Source organism: Nicotiana sylvestris, chromosome 1 (genome assembly GCF_000393655.2).
Source record: "Nicotiana sylvestris chromosome 1, ASM39365v2, whole genome shotgun sequence".
Classification (NCBI taxonomy): domain Eukaryota; kingdom Viridiplantae; phylum Streptophyta; class Magnoliopsida; order Solanales; family Solanaceae; genus Nicotiana; species Nicotiana sylvestris.
This window is the reverse complement of record NC_091057.1, coordinates 101,483,619-101,508,113: the sequence shown is the minus strand read 5'-3', so window position 1 is coordinate 101,508,113 and position 24,495 is coordinate 101,483,619. Positions and strand designations below refer to the sequence as shown.

The following is a 24,495-nucleotide window of genomic DNA, read 5'->3' as shown; positions in this document are numbered from 1 at the left end:
GCAGCTCATCCTTGCCGCCTGCCCCTCTCATTTTGCTACAGAATCCCCGCAAATGTGCCATGGGATCACCGTGCCCTTCATATAAATCAAACTTAGGCATCTTGAACCCAGCCGGGAGTTGGACGTCTGGGAAAGGGCATAGATCTTTGTATGCTACGCTGACCTGGTTGCCCAAACCGTGCAGGTTCCTGAAGGACTGCTCCAGGCTTTTGAACTTTCTCAACACCTCATCCTGTTCAGGGGCTTTAACCGGCTTTTCGATCTCTGCCGGTACCTCCAAGTGTGGATTGTAAGCATGTGGTTCGAGGGCATGAAATGTAGGCTCAGGGGGATAGTATTGCGTATCGTGAGCCTGAAACAATGGCTCACTGGTCGTTCTGTGCAAGGGGGCTGGTGTGGGTCCCACAAAAGTGGGAATATCGGGTGTGGGGAGAGGTTGATGGGGTGGTGGAGCCTGGGAATCATGAGGGCTTCTTTCTTGATGGTAACGGGGATTTGGGAGGCTTGTTGAAGGGCCGGAGTGAGGGTATTCCGGCATGTGCCCCAATGGCTCAGGGCTCTTTTGTGCTTTGGCTAGAGCTAGCTGCATTGCATTCATCTCTAGTCCCATCCTTTCTATCTTTCCCATCGCTTCCTTTAACAACTGGCTCATCGGCCTTTCTTCCTCGGTACTATTCTCTGAAGTAGTCATGCTTGTTGTTATCGGTCCTTTGGATCTAGTTTGGTAAGGGTGTGTTGCCAGAATTCTTTAACAACTAACTGTTTGAGATTCGGAAAACAACAAACTTGTTAGCGTTTAGAGTTTAAAAGATTTGATAACAACACATTGAGGATGCAATGCCCCTAGGCAGTTAACCGTTTCTAACATGCTTTGCTTCAAACAACATGCGTCATCCCGGCTTGCTTATTTGCCCCTTTGAAGTACTTTGGGAACCCCTGTATTTTATTCTATTTTGTATTTTCTTTTTCTTTATTAATGGCGGTCGAATCTTATGTGGATTGCCTATGTATCACGTCCCCGCGTGAATCAGACCTTGCATAGTTCGGACCAATAAGAGATAAACAATAACAAACAATTTTTCACTTTCATATTAAAACAAACTGGGTTTCAAAGGTTTAAAGATGACCTACAAACTTGAAAATCAAATAACCCATATACTTTAATCAAGAGATTTATAAACTCAAAAACAAAAGGCTAACTCCCTTTCTCTGTTCGACAAATGCAACCAAATGGTTATTTTTGCAAATGTGGCCCCTTCCGAATTTCACATGAATTTTGAGGCCGGGGAGGATTATTTTATGACACTTTTACAAACTTGTCTGTTCTTTTATGAAAATAACCTTTCGACAACTGACAGATACTCTAAGGCTATTTCGGCAAGAACGGTTTAAGACGCGGCCGAAGCTGGCTCGGCTTATTTTATTTTTTCCATTTTTTTTAAACATCCAAACGGCATTCACCTGACCGTTGACTCTTTGTTTTGTTTTTTTAAATTACGATAAAAACCTTGTGTTGCAAACACGGCCTTTCGACGTCTCGCGGACGAAGCTTTTTAAGGCCTTTCGATGTCTCGAACTCCGCTGGGAACTACGTTTGACCTGATTCCTCAAAGAGGATACGTAGGCACCTCACGGCTCGTTCATAGTATACATCATAGTGAATATAGGATGCATAATGTACATAGTGTGCATAATAGGCACAGTGTGCGTAACGCACACAGCACAACATAAGTGTAAAAAAATAAATTCGACAAGCAAGAAAACTGGGGCAGAGGTTATGTTTTAAGTTCCAACAAAGGTTTGATTCCAAAAGTTGTAGCAGATCACACGTCAAAACTATTTTTTCATTTTTGATAGACTTTCTTTAGCCCCACACCAAAACCAACATCGACATTCAAAAGACCTCCCGATCAATATCCAAGAGATGCCAAGTCAGGCAAATAAGGCCGAGAATAATACACCGAGCCCCAGCAAAGAAGAGGATCATAAGACTGGGAATGAATTGATGGTCAAAGGAATCTCCAGAAGAGAGGGTCGTATCAACAACACCCCGGTTCCTCGAAAGAAATAAAATGAGAGAGTCTTATCGGTGAAAACCTTCACAGGCACCGAAAGGCAATGTAAGATGAGAGATATAAAATGAGAGAGTCTTATCGGTGAAAACCTTCACAGGCACCGAAAGGCGACGTAAGATGAGAAATGTAAAATGAGAAAGTCTTATTGGTGAAAACCTTCATAGGCACCATAAGGCGCCGGGAGCTGAGAGAAAAGAGAGAGTCTCATTAGCGAAAACCCCTCGAAGGGCACTATGAGGCGACAGGACAGCTCAACAAAAAGCGACCACATTCGCAACGAAATGGACACTCATTTATCATCCCCAGCAGAGTCGCCAGAGCTGTCACACCTCCTTTTTCGGCACCCGCGAGGGCGCAAGGGAGTTTTTTTCCAATTAAAGGACAATCGAAACGGGATTGGTTTATTTACTTCAGAGTCGCCACTTGGGAGATTTAGGGTGTCCCAAGTCACCAATTTTGATCCCGAATCGAGGAAAAGGATGACTCTATCTTGTAGTCTGCGTACCAGAAATCCGGATAAGGAATTTTGTTAACCCGGGAGAAGGTGTTAGGCATTCCCGAGTTCCGTGGTTCTAGCACGGTCGCTCAACTGTTATATTTGGCTTATTTATCTGATTTTTAATACAATATGAACTTATGTGCAAATTTTATCTTTTAACCGCTTTATTATTATTGTTTTTAAAAGAAATGTGAACATCGCTTAAAACACGTCTTTGGACTGCGTCACATGAAATGCACCCACAATCCGGAACACGTTTTATTTGATGTTTTGGGATTTGGATACGGGTCGCATGAAATGCACACCCAGGCTTAAGAAAGTAAAATATTAAACACGCGCCTAAAGAGACTATCGCGTTGTTATTTTGGGGAAGCCGTGAAATTCGCTAAACGACCCTCCTGAATTCTAAGTAATTTTAAACAAGTATTTACTGAGGGCCCCGCAATTTGTATTTTTATTCGGCGAGGCTCATCTCATTCTTATTTTTTAGAGGAATTTGCAACGTCGTGGACATGCATCTCAAACCACGTTACAATCAATGTACCCGCAATTTTAGAGACACATTTCAACTCCGCTGAGATTTGGATTTGGGCCACATAAATGTGCACCCGAGTTAGGGAGAATAAATTATTAAAGGCGCGCCTAAAGCAACTAGCGCATTATTATTTTGGGTGGGGCCGTAAAATTTGCTAAACAAACCGTCCCGGAATCTAAGTATTTAATATATACATTTAGAGGGCCCCGCAGCTTGTATTTTCTATTTGGCGAGGCTCGTCTTATTTTTATTTATTTTTTTTTCTTTTTTTTTCTTTTAGAAATAGGACAAGGCTAAAATAACTATGTTTTTTGCTACTTCGCGAGATCATAGGTTATAAATTGAACTTATTTGATGAAGCGAGTATTTTTCCGCGAAATTAAAATTGCTACTATAATTTCAACATTACTACCACATGTATAAACAACTATTAAGACAAACTGAATAATTAACACCTTTCAGAATATGTGCAAACCCCTATTATGACAAATATTTGGGTAACAACAATTTAACACGAAGAAACAAAATGGCAAATAGCTACTTAAAATAACGAAACAGCGGAAAAGACATTCACGGCCAAATTTCAATACCATACGGTGTTAATTATCAAAAATAGCAATTCGCAATCATCATGTATATATGTCTCGCGCAATTTCGCGTACTATCCGCATGAACTAGGATTATATTTCAACAAACACCTATACGTATTACTAAACAACAAACATGAAGAACACGGGCAGAGATAACCTACTTGAGATTAACGTCCGATGCGTTGGACCTGCGACGAAATCTCGGACAACAACCTTGACGTACCGGACCTCGACGAACCAAAGACGACCTCAACGACCTCACCCCGGACATAACTTCTGGGCTACTTTTTCGAATGTTTTCGGTTAAGTTTCAGCTGGCGTGTGCGTGTGTTTTTTTTTCGGTCAGTCGTGGCAAGGAGGGAGGGGTCGTTTGGGCAGTGGCACTTGGTGGTGGCGTTGAGCTGGGTTGTTTGGTCGTCGGCTGGAAAATGACGACGAGCAGGAGCTCGCTGGCTGGGGGAATAGGGTGGTTTGGCGGTGTGAGATGATGAGGTTGGGGAAGATGGTGCAACAGCAATGGGGGACTGCTGGTGGTCGCCGGTGAGTGACGAGATGGAACGATGAGGCTGGATGACAAAGGAGCAGCGAAGGAGACTGGTTGTGATCAACGAACGTGAGGGAGTGGACGGTGGATGTGAAGGGGCTGGTAGCGACAGTAGGGTCGAGGAGGGGGCAGTGACGATGCAGCGAGCAGCAGCTCGACGGGGCTGGTGCGTGGGGGCTGCCGGTGGTTTTGGACGCGAGGGAGTGGTGGTTTTGGGTGTAGGGTTCTGTGAGACGATGGTGGGTGGTTGGGTTGGACTGGTAGGAAGTCGATGGCGACGGTGGACAACAGGAGACAGAAACAGTGGTGGGTCTCGACGGGGCTCCGGTGGTTCCGGCAGCTGGGGCGACGAACGGGCTTGTTTGGTGTTGGTGTTTGGAATAGGGTTTTCGACTGGTTTGGGTGAGGAAGGAGGTGGTTTAGCTGGGGGGTGCGAGGGTAGTTTTTGGAGTAGGGTTTTTCTCTTCTTCTTCTTTAGGAAGAAGATGATCTACCGTACCCCTTCTCCAATTTTTCAAAAGTTCCCCAGTCCATGTCTTTGTATGGTTTTGCCCAAGGGAATGAGCCCCACGCGTGGTGGGGTTCGAGGCTTGTGTCCCCCACGCGTGGTGGGGTTCCCCATGTGTCATGGACTCGGTTTATTATGGGCTAGGTCCGAAAATTAGGCTTAAAACCGGGTAGTTTGAACCCGAATATTATTCTTTTGCCCGGACCCGAGAAATAGGCACACGACGTTGCTCAACTAGTCCTATGTAAGCAAAATAACTAACAAAAATAAGACTAATATTTAAAACAAAACTATATTATTATTTTCTTAATATTTTTCGAGATTTAAAATAGCTACAAAGCATTAATAAAACTATTTTTTTTGTAATTTTCGTTTTTAAATAAGGATAAAATATAAAGTAATATTTTTTGTATTTTTCAAAATTAAAATGACTACAAAACATTAATAGAATTATATTTTTTCTGTAATTTTCGAATTTATATAAAGTACCAAAATAAAGTACAATTTTTGTATTTTTTTCAAGTTTATGAGACATACATAAACTAAAATTTATATATGTATTTTTGTGATTTTTTCTTTTTGCAACGAAATAAAGTAAAAATAGTTAAAATAGGCATATTAGACCTAAATTACATATTTATGCTAAAAAATGTGAAAATCCTTGGGGAGGGTCAAAAATCCGGTGTCTACACATGTCTGTTTTGAACTTCCTCAATTTCTGCTTGACGGGAGGGCACGCCGGGTCAGTGGCCAATTTGTGAACCACTAAATCCGTGCTTAACCCCGGCATGTCATCATACGACCATGCAAAAACGTCTTTGAACTCAATAAGTGCTTTGATTAGTTCTTCCCTGATATTTGGTGCAATGTGGATGCTTATTTTAGTTTCCCAGATATCATCTGCATCCCCTAAATTGATGGCTTCTGTGTCATTTAAGTTGGGTTTGGATTTCTCCTCAAACTAGCTTAACTCTCTGTTTATCTCTTCAAAGGCTTCATCCTCATCGTATTCCTATTCATCATCATAATCGACCTCTTGTACAATTAGTCCAGAATTAGATTGATTTCTTAGACTGGGTTGAATATTCATTGTGCATGCCATGTCATTAGAACCAATATAAAGAGAACTGTTCAGAAAGAGAAAAGAAGAAAACAAAGTTAAAACAAAATAAGAAGAACAAAAGCTTTCACTTTATTAAAATACGGGATAACAGAGTTTCACACTTTGCCAAATACAAAACAAAACTGGATTACAACCCTGGAATAATCCAAAAAGACAAGAAAGAAAAATCAGAGCCCACTACCAAGTTTCCCTCCGGGTAGAAAGGGGAGTAGCCATCCAATTGTTGATATTTGCCCTAGGACCCACAAACTGTACATCTAACCTACTGGACCCTTCTCCAGCTTCTACCATGTTGACATCGGCGAACAGGCTTTCAAAGCCCTCATTTAAATCTCCATCTGGCCCAATCAGTGGTCCGAGAACTTTCGGGACCGACAACTTTCTGATACCTGCTCTGATAAAGGATCTGGACAGACGTGGAACTGGCTTGGGAAGAACCCAAACTTTCTTCTTCAACTTTCGAGCCCGCCTTACATCCACCGTTGTAGGCTTGAACCCCAACCCAAAGGTATCCAGATTTTTAGGCAAAGAAACCGGCTGAACAATACCCTGAAGATCAGCCCCTAAACCTTTGCCTGGCACAAACCCGTTTTTCAACATCTCCGAGGCTACCATGACAGTCGCAGCTGCGATCCTGGGAAGTGGAAGGTCCTCGCCTTCAGAAATTTTATCCACTGAAACCGTATCGAAAACATGGTAAACCCACGGTCCCTTATCATCATCAGTCTCTATAAATGGCACGATGACATCACTTACGGCGCTTGCATTGTCTTTCCCATGTACTACGATCTCTTGCCTATCCTACTCGAATTTGACCATCTGATGTAATGTAGAAGGCACTGCTTTGGCGATATGGATCCAGGGTCTCCCCAACAGAAGATTATATGACACTACCACGTCTAACACTTGAAACTCCATGGTGAACTCGACTGGACCAATTGTAAATTCAAGTATGATGTCACCCACTGTGTATGTACCACCACCATCAAACCCTCGAACATAGATATTGTTCTTGTGAATCCTGTCACCATCGACCTTCAGTTTGTTCAATGTGGCCAAAGGACAGATATTGGCACTGGACCCATTATCAATCAGTACTCGAGTGACTACCAAGTCTTCGCACTTCACGGTCAAATAAAGGGCTCTATTATGTTCGGTACCCTCCATGGGCAACTCGTCGTCTTAAAAAGTGACCCTGTTGACCTCGAAAATCTTATTTGCTATTTTCTCCAGATGATTCACAGAGATCTTATCCGGAACATGGGCTTCGTTCAGAATTTTCATCAATACCTGGCGATGCTCATCTGAATGGATCAACAACGACAACAATGAAATCTGTGCCAGGGTCTTCCTCAACTGCTCCACAATGGAGTAATCTTGCGCCTTCATTTTCTTTAAAAATTCTTCCGCCTCTTCCTCGGTAACTGGATTCTTTGTCGCTATTGTATTGGCCCTTCTTAACTCTGCGGGAGCAAAACACCTTCCCGAACGAGTTAACCCCTGTGCCTCACATATTTCTTCCACAACTTCCTTCCCCTTATGCATTACCATTACTTGACTGTAGCTCCACGACACAACTTTCTCGTTGATTATCGGCAACTGTATTACTGGACTGATAACAATTGGTCCTATGCATTCCCACTTTATGGCTACTGGCTTGCTTTATATCCCTTGCACCGTTACTTTGACTGGCTCTAGATTTTTGGCAACATCAGACGAACTCTTCCCCATCGCCACCATTGGCTTGTCTTCTACCCTTTCTAACTGTACTATCGTTTTTCCACTGATCAACTTTTCTTTCAGACTGGCACGGATCATCATTACCGTTTGTGAGGGCTTCTTGAGCTTCCCTCCTTCATGCACTAGTTCGATCATGTGGACTTCATGGTGTGCCGGCAATGGGTTCTGATTGATGTTAGGTGCCTCTGGCTCCTGGACCTCGATCCTATTTGTGTCAATAAGATCTTGTACGGCAGTCTTCAACTTCCAACACTTCTCAGTATCATGCCCGGGAGCCCCCGAACAATATTCACAACTTATCGAGTGGTCTAGATTTTTGGGAAGGGGATTTGGCAATTTGGGCTCCACAGGACTCAATAGGCCTAACTGCCTCAATTTGTGGAACAAAATAGTATAGGTTTCTCCCAGCGGAGTGAACGTCCTCGGCCTCTGTACCCTTTCGTTCCTGAAAGTTTGATTCCCACGGAAACCTGGTCCCGAAGGATTCTTGTAGGCCCTTGGTGGTGGATATGTGTTTTTTTGAGGTGGATATGTATTTTATGGAGGTGGATATGCATTTTGGGGAGCCAGCGCATGCCATTGCGGACAAACCGGGGGCTGGGTGTAAGTTTGGGCGTGATGGACAGAGAAATGCGGCTCTTGTGGTGGATAGTAGGGTTGTGGAGGGCCGTATGGGATGTGTGGGTAATTTGAGTGATGTGGTCTAGGTTGGTAGTGAGGTGGGGGATCTCTGGATCTGGACCAAGCACCTGCCTCGACTGTTGCGACGTCTTCCCTTTTCTTCTTTCCGAGTGCACCTCTCGTGCCACTCTAGATGGCCTGAGTGGTTGCTTTAATCACTGAATAGCTCAGGATTTTGTTTGACTTAAGTCCCTCTTCAATCATACCACCCATTTTTACTACTTTGTTGAAAGATTTGCCAACTGAGTCTGCAGAAAGTAGTCTACCATTTCCCCCTCTCTCATCGGAGGATCAACTCTCGCCGCCTGCTCTTTCCAGCGGAGCCCAAATTCTCTAAAGCTCTCCCCGGGATTCTTCTCAAGTTTTAGCAATATGAGACGGTCAGGGACGATCTCAAGGTTGTACTGGAAGTGACTTGCGAATGCTTGTGCTAGATCGTCCCAGGTGTACCACCTGCTCGGATCCTGTCTTGTGTACCATTCCAGTGCAGACCCACTTAGACTTTGACCAAAGTAAGCTATTACCAACTCATCTTTAACACCTGCTCCTCTCATCTTGCTGCAAAACCCTCGTAGATGTGCCATTGGATCACTGTGCCCCTCGTATAGATCAAACTTTGGCATCTTGAACCCCGCCGGCAATTGAACATCAGGGAAAGGGTATAGATTTTTGTAGGCCACACTGACTTGGTTGCCTAACCCATGGATATTCCTGAAGGACTGCTCCAGGCTTTTAAACTTTCGAAGCACTTCGTCTTGCTCTGGGCTCTTAGTCGGCTTTTCAGTCTCTACCGGGATCTCGAAGTGAGTATTATAAGTTTGAGGCTAGGGTGCTTTGAAGGTTGGTTCAAGGGGGGTAATATTGGTTATCGTGAGCCTGAAACAACAGCTCGCTGGATGATCTTTGCAGCGTGGCTGGTGGGGGTGCCACGAAAATAGGAACATTTGGTGGAGGAGGGTTCTGATTAGGTTGTGAAGCTTGGGGATCATAGGCATTTCTTTCCTGATAGTATTGGTGACTGGGGAAGCTTGTCGAAGGGCCGGAGGGAGGGTATTCCAGCGTGTGTCCTGGTGGGAGAGTGGGAATAACAGGAGGGTTAGGCACCTTTTGTACCCTAGTTAAGGCCAGCTGCATTTCTTTCATCTCCCGTCTCATTTTATCCATTTCCTCCTTCAGCATTTGATTCCCCGTCCTTTCATCCTCGACACTTTGGTTTGAACTAGTCATGCTTTTTAGTACGGGCCCTTTGGATCTTGTTTGGTAATGGTAATCTGCCAGAACGTTCTAACAAACTAACTGGTTCGAAATCTCTGGAAAGACAACAAACTTTTTAGCGTTAGAGTTTAACACATATTGCAATTTCACGTTGGGGGATGCAATGCTCCTAGGCAGTTTAACCATTTCTAACATGTCTTTGCTTTGACCGCATGCGTCATCTCGGCTTACTTTATTTATGCCTCGTTTAAGTGTTTTTGAAACTTTATTTATCTCTTTTTTATTTCTTTCTTTTCCTTTCTTTTATTCACTTTGCCTTTCTTTTTTCTTTTTAGTGGTGGTCGAATCTTATGTGGATTCCCTACGTATCATGTCCCCGCATGAATCAGACCGGGCATAATTCTGCCACAAGTGCGGAAAATAAAGACACCATTTTTTGGATTTTTCAACCTTTACTAGCAAACGTTCTATTACAAGGCAAAACATTTTTGAAAGGAAATTGACAGACTTGATACAGACTACAGACCTTATGCCAAAAAGGGAAATACAAACTCCGACGGACAACAGACTCTGAAGACAAGGAAAATACAGACTCAAACTATGAATGTTTCAGAGTTTTGAATTTTGGCGCCCGCGGGGCGTCGTTCGGCCTCGCCGCGGGCTTTGGTGCAAGACCCCTTTGCAGATCTTTCAAATCTTCCATGATCTGGTGGACATAAATCATTATTGAAGCAAAGAAGGTGGTGCGGGACATATCCTCACAAGCTAGGCACTTTAGGGTGATGTATTGCCTGATATCGTCAATTCTTCCCTTGATTCTGTCCCTTTCCATAAGCAATCGCTCTATTTGTTGATTCCGCGTCCCGCAGGTGACCAAAGCTCTTATGATATCCCCCCGAGGCTGAATTTTCAATAAACCCGTAAGACCTTTTATATACTTCTTGACCTCATCTTGCCCTTCTCCTCCTAAATCATCCCACCATAGCCGCAACTTGAAAGGGATTTTAGTCCTTATTGAAAAAGGTTCATTTTGCATCGTGTTCATCCTGCACATTTATTAAGATGACTAAGCGAAAAATAAAATTTATTTGACTCAACAAATTGACTATTTTTAATTTTTCACAGATTAAAAGGAAGATCCGGCTCTGCACACGGCTTTTCAGCACTTCGAAAACGAAGATTTTAAAGCTGGGTGAGTCAACCGGTCAAAAATCCAAAAAATGACTAAAAGTGGCCGTTTATGCAAAGTTGTCCTTCCGACGTCCCTTTCGGGAACATTCGGCTATGTTGACAAAAACGGCGACACCCGACTTATTTATGACGAAACTTAAAATTTTTTGACATTTTCTGGGTATTTTGCAAAAAGAGGAAGTTGGACCCGATGAGGGTTGCCTACGTATCTCACATCCGGTGGGAATCAAACCGACGTAGTTCGGATCGATAAAACAAACTTCTTTTTGAAAACTAGACTCTTTTCATTGGCAAATAAAATTCATATTTCTCTTTTTTTCTTTTTTCCACTTCCTCAAAAAAAAATCGGCAGAGTTTCGACACTATTTGGACATTAGTTTTTTTCAAAACAGACGATTAACTCTCCTTAACCCTCATATTGCTATTTCGCTTTCCTCAAAAGTCGGTCAGCATGCAAGTCCGAAGCAAATAAATGCACAAGTAGAAGCAAGTAAAATGCATTAGGATGATCATTTTCATTTTTGGTACACCTTTCCTAGACAGACCCAACCCCTGTGTTGAACCTCCAAAGTCAAATGCATATGATGCAAACAAACGTTCCTACTAGGGATCCAGAATGAACCTGAGTTATTCTAGGTTCGTAACCTGGGTATTTGTTCTAAATTGTGTACCCGAGCAGACAACTCGAGTCGAGGAGGGGGCTACGTACCGGGAACCAAAAGGCCATCTGGCTTAGTAACTTGTCCGGCCTCTTTCTTATTTCAGGGTATGACACTAACAGAATAGGGAGTCTCAACCAGTAAGCACATCCCCGGAGGTAAGAACAGAAGGGTTTCAGCACAGTTTATATACAGTTCAGATAATATCAAAGCGGTAAAAGCATCACTTAGCACATTAGGCCCAAACATGTAACAAAATCAGATAAAGCCAAATACAACAATTTATCTAAGCTCGAATTCTGAATCCTGAACCAGAGATTCTGGGTTCGTTCCCCAGCAGAGTCGCCAAAGCTGTCACACCTCCTTTTGGCATGCGCCCGCAGGGGCGCAGAAGGAGTTTTTCCAATTAAAGGACAATAAATGGGATTTATTATTTAATTCAGAGTCGCCACTTGGGAGATTTATGGTGTCCCAAGTCACCGGTTGAATCCCGAATCGAGGAAAAGATTGACTCTGTATTACGGTCTGCGAACCAGAAATCCAAGTAAGGAATTCTGTTAATTCGGGAGAATGTGTTAGGCATTCCAGAGTACTGTGGTTCTAGTACGGCCGCTCAACTGCCATATTTGGCTTAAATATCTGATTTTAATACAGGTTTAACCTATGTGCAAATTTTAACTGTGTATCGCTTTTATTATTATTATTTTTACCGAGAATTGCAACGTCATGGAAATGCATCTCGAACCACGTCACAATCAATGTACCCGTGATTATCGACATATTTCGACTTCGTTGAGATTTGAATTTGGGTCACATAAATGTGCACCCGGGTTTAAGAAGGTAATATTATTTAAAGTACGCGCCTAAAGAGACTAACGCGTTGTTATTTTGGGAAGAAGGCCGTGAAATTCGCTAAGCGACTGATCCCGAGTTCTAAGTAATTAATATATACAATCGTGAGGGCCTCGTCATTTATGTGTTTATTCAGCGAGGCTCATCTCATTTTTACTATCTTTAAAGGGCAAACCTAAAGTAATCTATAGTGTTCTACTTAGTTCGTTTCTAAAAATAAAAGGAGGAGTCCCAGCTAATTATATGGTTTAAGAGCTATTATAATTGGGTCATGAACACCACCCGTTTAAAATCAGAACCTAAGTACGCAGACGGGCATGGCTATTCACCAACCTGGGCCCAGGTCCAAACAAATGTAGTGTTAAAAACAGGACCTGGGCCATCTTATTCAAGTGCTGAGGCCCAATCCGCCTAAATACGGGCAATCGATCTCTTTTCGACAAAACACATCACTCTTCCGATTTTAAACGAACTAAACACTTAATGAAACTTACTTAAGTTATTCTACACATATTCAACAATTTGCTACGCGGAAAGGTGAAATGATTATATCTAATTAAGTATATTACTACAGGTTTTAGAAGAGCAATAGTTAAAAAGAGGTAATTTAGATGTCTATTCCTAATCCTAAACTCAAGCCATTGATGTTACAATTAGATTGTTGTATTGATTAAATAGTCTATTAGGTCGGAATCTAACGGACATGCATTCGAAATACACTACCTAATAATCAAGCTAAAGCAAACCAAATATTATTGACTACAGCTATACATTCGAAATAGACAAGAGCAGATACATGATATAAAGTTCATTTGAAAGTTCACAAATTAAATCATTACAAAAACTGTCCAGTTATACATCCCGCAGGCATTTACATGATATTAGTGAGTGAGATATCCTAATATACAAATCAGTAGAAAGGCTAGATCAACTTAAAGCTTCAAATCTTCATGTATATTCATGCTTATGTTTTTCAGCTTACAAATGACCAGGGTTACAGCTGTGTACCTGGAAATGGCAATATAAGAAGAAGAAGATCAGCAGAGTAGTATGTAACCCAGCAACAACAACAACCAATAGAAATAACCTAGTAACAGATTTAAAAGGAACCAGTAGAATTCCAGCAATACCAACAACAACACAAACAGCAGCAAGTCAACCCAAGCTCGACGCCCAGAAAATTTTGAAAAACCAAACAGAGTTGATAGAACAACCTCAAACAATGCCAAAACCCACGAATGAATCAGGGACTGAAGTCTAAGCAGTCAACTGATCTATCCACTAACTCGAACCAACAGACTCGAAGCAAATAGATACAGGAGCTGAATTCTAGTTCAAAACTGGAATTTACAACAATGAAGGAGGAGCAATCAGTAGTAGCAAGCAGCAGGCATAACATCAGACTTGGAGTTCAAATAGCCACGAACACTACCAGTTCAGTCTAAAAATGACTCTATATATAACCTCCCAAAGCAGGCCTGCCCCCTCTACCTTATCAGATTTTCTGCCCATGATATTCCCTTACAGTCCATTATCCAGTGTCTTGTGTCCAAAGGCATGGGCAACTTATAATATTCAATTAATCCCCCATGCTATTATGTTTCCCAAGCCACTACTACTAGACAAAGTATTAGTTTAATGGTCAGTTGAGTACCCTACTGTCAGCCCACTCATCTTAAGCCATTTTCAGACCTTTTAAACCCCAAATTACCCTCCTAAAGCCCCTGAAATTACTGTCCTACCCAATCCCTTTAATTGGTAACAACCCCTAACAGCTATAACCAATTCAAACTATCAAATTCCTAACAACTGACTCCTAACCCAACTGGACAAAACTTCAGATTTGAAAAACTAATAGACTCCCTGATAACCAACTAGACAAGTAATCAACAGCATGAATTGCAAGCAAGGGGAATCACACACTATAAAATAGGTTTTAATTCACAACAATTTGGCTAAACCCAACTACTATCAACATGTGACTGCAATTAGAGATGAGGCAAAGCAAGTGTCATGAAATGAAACCTAATTAATAACACGAGTTTAGGCTCAGACAATCATGAACCATTTCCTAAGTCATTAGGTTATTGTATAGGCTAACATTGCTGATTAAGGGATCACCATGACAACATAATTAGTACCTTGAACTTGATCAAACTAAGCAGACACAAATTCAACCCGTTTGGACCTTAGACTAATGAAAATAAACAGACACAAACTCGCAAACTGGCCCAAGCTTGGACCTTAGACTACTGATCATAACTCAAACGGGAGATTCATGCCAGTTTATAGAAGGGGAAGGACAAAGTAAACGGAACTGCAAGAGTGACAATCAAACTGGATGTAAAAGACTTACCCGAATCACAACTCGATAAAAAAAAACTCGAGGCTCTTCCCATTTTCAAGCCAAGACGGACTTTAACCATGTGTTTTCGAAGGAAAACAACATGGCCAAAGTCAGTCTCTGGCTCGAAATTCATGGAACCTGGCCTGCCTAACTTCGATCTGGAATCCGAGCTACCCCACGATGATTTGAAAAGAGTTGATCAGGGATTCATGGTGAGGGGGTCCAGGAGATCACAGGGTGTGAGTTTGGTGGCATTTGAACGGATTAGGGTTTGGGTTGATTCCTTTGATCTAAGATTCGAGGAGCTCGGGGGTGATTCGAAGAAAACTAAGAGCGGGATTGGAACGAGGAAGTCTTGGGGAAGTTGTGGTGTGAAATTGGAGGAGATAGGGTTCCAGCTTGACTTTCGATCTAACATTCGAAGCACACGGCTGGGATTCAAGGGATAAGAGTTAGGGATTCGGAATGGGGAGGTCGAGGGGAATCAGTGGTGAAAAGATAAGGTCATTTGGACCACCGGAACCGCCGTGAGGCGATTTCCGGTGGGCGGAGCACGGTGGTTGAAGGCGGCGGATCTATTTGGTCTCTGAAGCTCAGAGACGAAGAGGTGAGGGGGGGTATGGCTTTGGGGCGTGGGGTAAGGGATTGGACTTATACGGAGGGGGTGTTTTAATCCTGGTCGTTGGATCAAGCATGATCAATGGCCAGGATCAAGGAGATTAACCCATACGACATTGTTTGGTTTAAGTAGGAGGTCGGTTTGAACCGAGTAACGGGTCGGGCTTGGTCCTTGGATGTGGGCATTGATCTGTGACCGTTGGATATGTCTTGATTGGATGGCTGGGATTTTTTGCCATTGAGACGACGTAGCTTGGTACCTATACTACGTCGTTTCACCATCCTGCGAGAGGAGCTGCCTGGACCGGGTTTGGGGTGAAATTTGGGCCCGATTTTGTTTTGTCCAAAATAATGGCCCAATCCGATTTCACTCTTTTCTTTTTCCCTTTCATTTTCTTTTAATTCCTAAAAACCAAAATTCCTAAATTAAATTGTAAAACCAAGATTATTTTGAAACGATATTAATTAACCCTTAACAACAATTAACACACAAGATCAAACAAAAATAAAATCACACAATTAAACAATAAAATGACAAAGCTACCAAAATCCATATTTTGTGATTTTCATTCTTTAAGATAGGACATGGTTCAATTAACTCAAAAATGCACAATTAAATCCTAAATATGCATGCAAAATGTATTTTTGGTATTTTTAATTAATTAAAACAAGAAATAAACATGCACAGACAAAATACAAATAAATCACCAACAATACAAAACCATTTTATTTTGAATTTGGGAGTAGTTCTCATAGGGCAAAAATCACGTGCTCACACCAACTATTACGAAGAATATGGATAAAGTCAGGGTGAGAGGTCCAGATAGTTTCAAAATGAAATGGTTTATTTATTGGTGTGTGCGGGGAGTGGAAATTGAGAAGTAGAGGATTGAGGTCGGAATGTGTGCGGGGTAAGTGGCGAACAGAAGCTTCAGGAAATAGAGTTAACCAATCATAAGTAGGAAGTATTCTGTCGAGTCTCTCTAAGATATTGCTACCACAGTGACGCTTATTTGTCCACGTATATTTGCTACCAGTGTAGCCAAGATCAACTAAATAACAATAATTTAAACAATTAGCAAACCTATTTGAACGAGGATTACTAATTTGGCGGCCCCCAAATTTTTCTGTAGAGCGTAAGATTTCATTGAAATCTCCCCCAACGAGCCAAGGACCTTTATAAGTATCAGCTAAATACATGAGATTACGCCACAATAATTGTCGTGTGTGATAGTGTGGACTAGCATAAATTGCTGAAAAAAGCCATTTTCAGGGTTAGGAAATACCTGGATCATGACATGTACCTCTTGTTCAGTCATAGTAAGGTTTTCAACAGCTAGTAAATCATCGTGCCAGAGGAGCACAATGCCTCCTGCTTGACCCGTAGCCGGAAATTCATAAAAGTTAGTGAAATTGAAATCATCACGTAACACAGTATGATCATGCATATGAGTTTCAAACAAGACAACTAAAGTCGGGCCATGATAGTCCAATAATGAGCGAAAATTACGACGAAAATCATTGTTATTTGCCCCACGACAATTCCAAAGCATAAAATTCATCTATGCTTGTGTTGGGGTAGGGTCCTCTGAAGATTCAGGGGGAGCTTGGTTGACTACATCCTGAAGGAAAGGTATTGGCCAGCTCTGCGGATGGGTTGTCTTTGGCAGGAAAGTGGGTATAAGAACTATCGAGTATTTCCCTATGGCCGGATTCAGAGTGAGGCATATAGTAAGGGAACATTCGATCATGTGTTTGAGACATTTGAGACGAATTTTTTTTGCATATGGCTCATTTATAACAAAGCTTTGAAGAGTGTCTAGTGTTGCTTGGGAGGTTCTCGTTTCTCGCAGTTCCATTAGAGTTGCTGCTAAGTCTTGTTGTTATGCTGCAATGTCTAGTTCTAGTGGTAATGGTGCAGTGGAGTTGCTGGACTGGGAGGGAGTAATAGAGGGGTCGTGAGGTTGGGTGTTGGAGGCAAGAATTCGATTGGAATGTCAGATTCTGATAAGGGGTCCAGGGTGTGAATATTTGTCCTAAGAGTAGAGGGTGGTAGAAAGGGATTTCCAGCAGCGGAAGAAGGGTATGAGGAGGTGGAGAATTCATTGCCCAGTGGGAGCGTCCAAATGCATCCATCCCCAGACGCATTCCCTCCGAAACTATCTCTGCTAGGTAAGATGGATTTTGTAAGACTAGTATTACCTCATGATCGTTGATTGAGAGACGAAATAGGAGAGCTTGACCTTGGAGACCCTGTTCCAGCCATGACTGTGGTGGAAGGCCTGGGTTCACTTGGGTAACATACGGTGGCGGGTAAGTGGGTGGGAGATTGTCCATAGGTGCTAGTTTTTGATAGTGTATGGTTTGAAGTATTCTGTATGATTATCTATTAAAGGGATACGTGGTAATTGGTTGTGTGTATCGGCTATATAGGTGTGAGTAGCAGGGGTGGGCAGGATGAGTCAGCAGGGGAAGTGACGTGTTTTTGAATTTAAAAAGGAGGGGCAAGTTGAAGAGTGCATGGAATTAACTTGAGAGGAGTTAGTAATTTAGATTTTACTGCTGGTGTGAAATCATTAGGATTTATAGAGAGAGACGTGTTTAATGGGGGTTGGTTGGAACAACGGTTGTCATGTGGAGGCGTTTCAATAGTTTGAGGGGTGTGATATGGGTTGTGGGTAATAGAGGATGAGTTTGGTCGGTTAGTGCTGGAAGGGGCCGAATTAGTTATTGGGTTAGGTGGGGTTGGAGATTGGGCCAGCCCAATAAGGTTTTAGGTTTGATGGATAGGGGCAGTGTCTGAAGTAGCCTTAGGAGTATTTTTAATTAAATTAGAAGAGGTATTTTGTAGAGGAGTAGGAGTATTAATAGATAAATTATGGAGGTGATTTATTTCTGTTAATGCCTCATTAATATGGAGTATATAGAGAGTATTAGAATTAAAGAAACAGGGATTAGAAGAGGCGGTGATTAGTGGGGGAGGTTAGCGGACTTACCTGAGCCACGCGTGTTTGCCTCTACGATATTGGAGTGGGCGACACTTTCGCCAGAAGCTTGCTGTTTCTTGGAGGAGTGTGGGAATTATTGATCAGCTACCGGTGTTTTGTCTATGATTGTGGTGTGTTTTTTTGTTCTTCGAGGGAATTTCACTATTTTCCATGGCGAATCTGTTGTGGGTGGTTGGGTGGATTTGGGCGAAGAATCTGTGGTGTGGGAGGTGGAAGAGGTAGTAGGATTATCTAGTGTAATACTGAGAACGTGGTTGGGACAAACTCGTGCATTGTGGCCAAAGCACCCACATTTAATGCAGAGTATATTTAATCCCTCATAGAGAATAACTCGTTTGTGGCTGTCTATATAAATATGGATTTTCAAAGGCTTTTCGAGTGGGACTTCAATAGAAATTCGGGCATATCGTCCTCTGACAACAGAGGAGGTACAAGTATCTATTTTTAATAATTGCTCCAATTTATTGCCAACTTTTTGTAGAATTGTTAGATCATAATATTCAGTGGGCAATTCTGGCAGTCGAGCCCATATAGCAGAGTACGTAAGTTGAGCAGTTGATGCGACAAATTTAGGCTCCCATCGACGCACAGATAAAAAGTGGCCCAGGATAAACCATGGTCCATCGTGTAAAGCATGCAGCATGTTGTTTTTCTGTGTGAATTTAATGAGAAAAAAAGCAGAGCCTAGATCAATCAGATGCAATAGTTCAGTTGGTTTCCACAGAGATTGTAATTTAGCTTTTAGCAACTGATGCCCAATGGACTTTCCAAATAGCTTAATGATAATGGAGAATTTCCAAGAGGAATATAGCCTAGCCTTGTCATCCGCAGAGAGTGGGATGAAATCAGCTGATTCATCTGGGTTGTCTGATTCATCGATCAAGTCGAGATCAAGTGGGGTGGGTTGAATGTGAGGGGGTAACAAATCATGTGGTGAATTTGTGAGTAAGGTTTGGAGAAAGGAGGATTTTTGTGGAGTGTGAGTTGGCAGATCTACTTGCATGTCTGGTGAATCTGGGAGATCTGAAGAGTGCGTGGAATCTGGGTTTGGGTTTGACGGATTCATGGCTTAGAGTATTTAGTGAAAAAGAAGAGGATCTTGGAAGATAGGAAGCAGTGAGATGAAGAAGACAATGTAGTGGAGAGCAAATTTCAGCCCTATTGTTGCTTTAACGGACGCACTATATTAAAGAACATCTATTTTAAAGGAAAACTGTGTTACAATTTCTATAGCATATTATATAATGTGCTTTTAAGAATCTATTTCTCTCGTGTATAAAAGAAATATTACACAACATATTTTCTAGATATAACAGGTATTTGTGTAAAGATCCCTATTTAAACCTTCTCTTGAAAATACTGTGACAATTATATATGCTGCAAACAATTTACAATTTTTTTTCTAACACCAGGTTTAGACATTAATGTCAGAACTTTCCAAGTTATATTTTAAAATTTTCCAAGAGATTTGGAAGCATCCAATAGAATAGTTCCTATGTGCCTGCCATTACAACAAATCCATTTGTTCAGGAAATCTTTGAAGCAATTTTCATTTATCAAGGTGGGGAAAATGTCATAGAATTTGTTTTAATAATAATAATAATGCTAAAATGGATGTTATTTCGGGTTTCATTTACTAATAGCCCAATCCATTTTATCAGCTTCAGCCTTAAGTTACAAATTCAATTCAAAAGAAGGGCTTAAAGACGGAAGAAGTGCACAAATAGCCGTTTTAAAGGTCTGAAGTTCAAACTTCTGATTTAAATTTTAGATTCCTGATATTCAGGGTTTTAGGATGTAACAAATTTTTCATTCCAAGAACCCAATTTTTCTTTTGGCATATAGATATAAAAGAAGCCAGATTATAATTTTTCTTATCTATGTTGTTATGGAATTTGTTATATATACCTATAAAGGGAATCCAGGTAATAATTCTTCTTGTCTTTGTTGTTACGGAGAAAAAGAATAATTATTTTTGTCTACGTTGTTGTGAAGAATAAGGAGGACAAGCACGCGGTCTGAAGTTTGCCTTCATCTGGCTAAATTTTAAAACTGGAACTCAAATATAATTATCCAAACCAACCCTCATAAGATCTACCATCTTTTCTTACAAAGTTCATTGAGTTTTGTAAAAATTATCCTTAAACTATAGTCCTAGACCAAGTCCTTGTATTACCTGGTGAACAAAAATTATCCTGTACTATTTAAAGAGCTGCAAGAAACATTCTTCTGTTAAATTTAATCACAAAAAATAACGGTAGCAATGAACGAGCATGCCCAGCACATGCCTTTTCCCCTGAATTTTCCAAGATTGTCCCTCCCGCCCGATCGTCTTTCACCTTCGCCAAAAAAGACTTCAAACCTGAGCAAAAAGAGAAGTTAGAGCTATTTTTCCACACCTCAAACAAGGTAAAGAATCAATAACCACCGGAAAAGTTAGAGATTTTCCAATTGTATTTCGATTTTTGATATTTCTTAAACTAAATTTCTTCATTCTTAATGTATCTGGCTTCTCACTGTAAGGATTTCTTCATCATTTTAATTTGAAAGAGATTACTGCATTTTCAAAGGACAATTAGAAGTAACCAAGTTTGCTAAGTCAATGTGTCCCTTACCTGTTTGATGAAATGCCGGAAACATTTTAATTTTATTTCTTTTCTCGTTCTGAATTAGAGTAATTCCAATATTGCACTCATAATGCCCCAAAAATATTGGAGACGAAGATGTTAGTTACGATAGATAACTACATTTTCTGCACAAAAGAAAAAAATTAGCATGTTCGTTTAGTTACAAGTTTACATCAAGGGCCATTGCATTCGCGGAGATATGTACTTCTTCTTTTTTTGTTTTTTGCAGCAATCGTGGAATCTAATGTAAGATCCTTCATGTGATTCAAGAACTCTCGAAAAAAGTGGTTGATCACGAAGCAAAATTTAAAGCACTCCCAGGAAAAGTGGTTGACTATTGTTCAGTTCATTCTGTTTCTTTAAAGTTAACAAGCTTAACTAACAGCACAAGATAGTTGATAAAGTTTTGTGACATGATTGTAGATGAACTATTGTTCTTGTATGTAGTTTCCAGTTTTGGTTGTTGTTGGTAGATGCCCAATTGTTTTGGCTGAAGCGTATGCTTCATGTGTCAGCTGATTTTCTTTTAATATATTTCTAAGATTGGAGAAATAAAATATAATGGTATCTTTTCTTACATAGCATTCTCTCTTTTATTTATCTTTATTACATAGGAGGTTCTAGCTGCCAACAATTTGGTGGCAGAAGTTTTCTTTACCATTAAAATGGCTCTAAGTTGGCCATCTCACATTCCTTTTCCAGGCACTTCTCTGTTTGTACTTGGATATTTCATTTATGGACTGGCGTTCGACAGGTTAAAAGTTAAACACTGAAGTGAAAAACAGAAAAAAGAACAACAAGAAATCAGCAAAAAACAATATCCATTTACTGCAATAGCATTGATTAATTAAAGATAAAACCAGCAGCATTATATTAACACAGAAATCAGAAAATCAAAAGATCCAAACACCAACAACACGAATTAAAGACAAGAAAATATCAGTATTTCTTCAATATAATAAGGAGGCACAATTCTAACCTGTTGGATAACCTGCGATGTACCTCTTCTAACCTGAAAGAATAAGTTAAACGCAAAATATGACTCTCTGTATTTGTAAATTATAATGAAAATAATTTAAATAAACTTTTACCGGTAGTTTTTCAATATTATGAGAACTTGATGCTCCCTCGGTCATAATGGAGTCCAAACTACAAGGGTAGTCCGATGGATGAATTTCAACAGTATTTAAGGAAGAAGTGCAAGTTATGCTGTTGTGGCCAGGTCTGCCACATTTCTTACAATCAACTGATTTTTGTCTCTTTTTTAACTTCGTCCTACTAGCTCCCGGCTCATCTTCTTCTTTCCTTCTTAGTTTTTTGTTTTCTCTCTTTCTTCTTCTTCTTCAAGTAAGAAGGTGGCAATGGTGAAGAATTCTGTGACTTAGGCCATAAATCAGGGCCATTCATAGGCAATATGGAAACTTCATAAATTTTTCTATATGTTTCGACCTTGTAGCAATCATCAACATAGTCTAGAACCTCATCCTTTTTCAACCAAATAGCTGATATAGCATGCTTACAAGGAATTCCTGAAAGTTCCCATTTCTTACGGCCGCATGTTTTGTTATATAAGTCAACAACCCATGTGTCACCTTCCATAGGTCCAATGACTTCATAATTCCATGTGTTTGACTTTTTAGGAATATAACTAGCAGCATCCTTCATAGTTTTGGCCAACGCCTTCTTGATAGTAGGACATATGTCCCCCAAATTCCATTTTTCAGCTTTCTCTCTATTTGAATTAATTCTGGCCATGAGCAAGTGCCTAATGGTCTCTAAAAGTTTTAGAATTGGTTTATCTCTCGCATCAAGAATAAACTTATTAAATACCTCACACAAGTTATTCAACAGAATATCACACTTGGGAAGCGAAGAGAAATGTGATCTTGACCATTCACTAGGCAATTTAGTAGAAAGTCATTCATATACATTTTATCCAATTCAAATAAATCAGTCATACAAGCATCAAACCTGTCAATAGTTGTTGCTGAAGCTGCCTTCCAAAGAGCATTTTTTAAAGCCATGCCATTATACCCAGCTCTCTTGAAATTGGTATGCAAATGTCGCACACAAAATCTATGAGAAACATCGGGCAACACTATTTCAAAAGCTTCAAGGAATCCTTTTTGTTTATCTGACATAAAAGTCCACAAGTATTGCTCTTCAATTTCAAGATCATTCATCAAATAGGTTAAGAAGATAAATATTTATAATTTAGAGGGTAAAATAGGTATTTGGCAATCCAAAATTGGAAAATCTAGTTGAGTGACATTCTTAGTACAATAGGCATAGTTCAGTGACTTTGTTGTTATAAACGAAAGTAAAGTGACTTTAGGAGATAATTTGGGATAGTTGAGTGACCATTTGAGTAATTGACTCGTAATTGTCCTCATACATAGTACCCTTAAGCCAACACCCATCGACCCCAACAATTTTCCTACAACCAGCCTTGAAACCAGATTTACAAGCTGCAAAGCAAACATAAAATTTTTGAAATCTCATCGGCTTGTTAGGAGTTTCATTTGGAGTTAGTTTCATGAAAACAGAAGTCCCGGGATTGCTTCTAACAATTTCATTGCAATAATCCCATAATATACTAAACTGATCATTTATATGTCCATCAAACATTGCAATAGCCTTTTCCTTTGCCCTTCTTGCTTGATGCATACTCACATGCAATTGTAATTCTCTACTCATCGTATATCTGAATTCTGGTACTTTTCAAGTCTTATTTGATTTAATTCTATCAACATACCTCATTGCAATCTAGCTAACATTGACAATTTCATTGTTGTAATTCCATCCAAAACAAGTATGTTCGGACTCAAACGTCTTTATTTGGAAAGATATAGTGTCCCTTTGCATTAGTAAGCCCAATATCTTCCACTTACATCCAGGCTTTCTGCATTTAGCCCTAGCTCTTTCTCGGTCATCTTTAATCCACTCGATTGACTTTTCTATTGTGGCTTGATTTGCAATCATAGCTTTCTTAAACTCTTTTTTGTTACCAAATATCATTCCCAACACTATTTTGTGATTCAGAGCATTAGTTTTTGGGTTGTGTTTGGGGAAGTCACAATCTTCATTTTCAGAATCGCAGTCACTATTCAAACTTTTTAAATCATCAGAATATACACAATCCGAGTCACCTTCCTCATTCTGCATCTTTCTTTGCATCTCTTCACTTACATAGTCTTGTTTTTCATTATTTATTTTTTATTTTTCCATGTATACTGATCCCAAAAGATTCAGCTGAAGGATCAACAATTTTGGAGAATAATATATCATCATCCTCCAAGGTATATCAGAATCTTCAAAATCATCATCATGAGAATCATCAATGTTTTCTCCTACATCAACTGTTGGCAAAGAATTCATTCCCATTTCCTCGTGATATTGATTTTTATCACCATTGAAATTCAAATGTTCAAAATATATCTCAACTACTCTCTCCTTTGGAATGCAAGTAGCAACTCTAGCAGCTTCAGTGTTGCTCCCAACTAATCGAACCTTATAAAGGTCTAAATCATATTTGTGCCAAAATACCACTTACTCCTTGTCATAACCACATTGCTCGGCCATATTCTTAAAATCTAATAGCTTTATCGTTGTCTCATTTACATGGTCAAAGTATTCAACTTTTTCACCTATGTAGCCTCTTGTCGGAGTTCGCACAAATGATC

The 24,495-nt window shown here is 40.5% G+C and overlaps 2 protein-coding genes and 1 long non-coding RNA gene across 3 annotated transcripts; 1 reads left to right on the top strand and 2 right to left on the bottom strand.

Annotated features, from left to right (window-relative positions):
- Positions 1-18,258: 18,258 nt before the first annotated feature.
- Positions 18,259-19,251, bottom strand: LOC104230937 (uncharacterized). Its single transcript, XM_009783847.2, has one exon. The coding sequence runs from the start codon at positions 19,249-19,251 to the stop codon at positions 18,259-18,261; it is 993 nt and encodes a 330-aa protein (XP_009782149.1).
- Positions 19,252-20,231: 980 nt separating this feature from the next.
- On the top strand, positions 20,232-21,389 carry LOC138880193 (uncharacterized). Its single transcript, XR_011402741.1, has 2 exons — positions 20,232-20,594; positions 21,042-21,389. It is a non-coding gene; the product is annotated as an uncharacterized lncRNA (long non-coding RNA).
- Positions 21,390-22,102: 713 nt separating this feature from the next.
- LOC138872605 (uncharacterized) lies at positions 22,103-22,995 on the bottom strand. Its single transcript, XM_070150924.1, has 2 exons — positions 22,784-22,995; positions 22,103-22,709 (listed from the first exon to the last, which is right to left on the bottom strand). The coding sequence occupies exons 1-2, from the start codon at positions 22,993-22,995 to the stop codon at positions 22,103-22,105; spliced, it is 819 nt and encodes a 272-aa protein (XP_070007025.1).
- Between the last annotated feature and the right edge of the window lie 1,500 nt (positions 22,996-24,495).

Excerpts from the sequence above, each read along its gene's own strand:
- LOC138872605 (XM_070150924.1), bottom strand. The coding sequence starts at position 22,995 with ATGAATGATCTTGAAATTGAAGAGCAATACTTGTGGACTTTTATGTCA. Across the intron at positions 22,710-22,783 it reads TCAGCAACAACTATTGACAG|TGAATGGTCAAGATCACATT; the intron begins GTTTGATGCTTG and ends TAAATTGCCTAG.
- LOC104230937 (XM_009783847.2), bottom strand. The coding sequence starts at position 19,251 with ATGAATCCGTCAAACCCAAACCCAGATTCCACGCACTCTTCAGATCTC.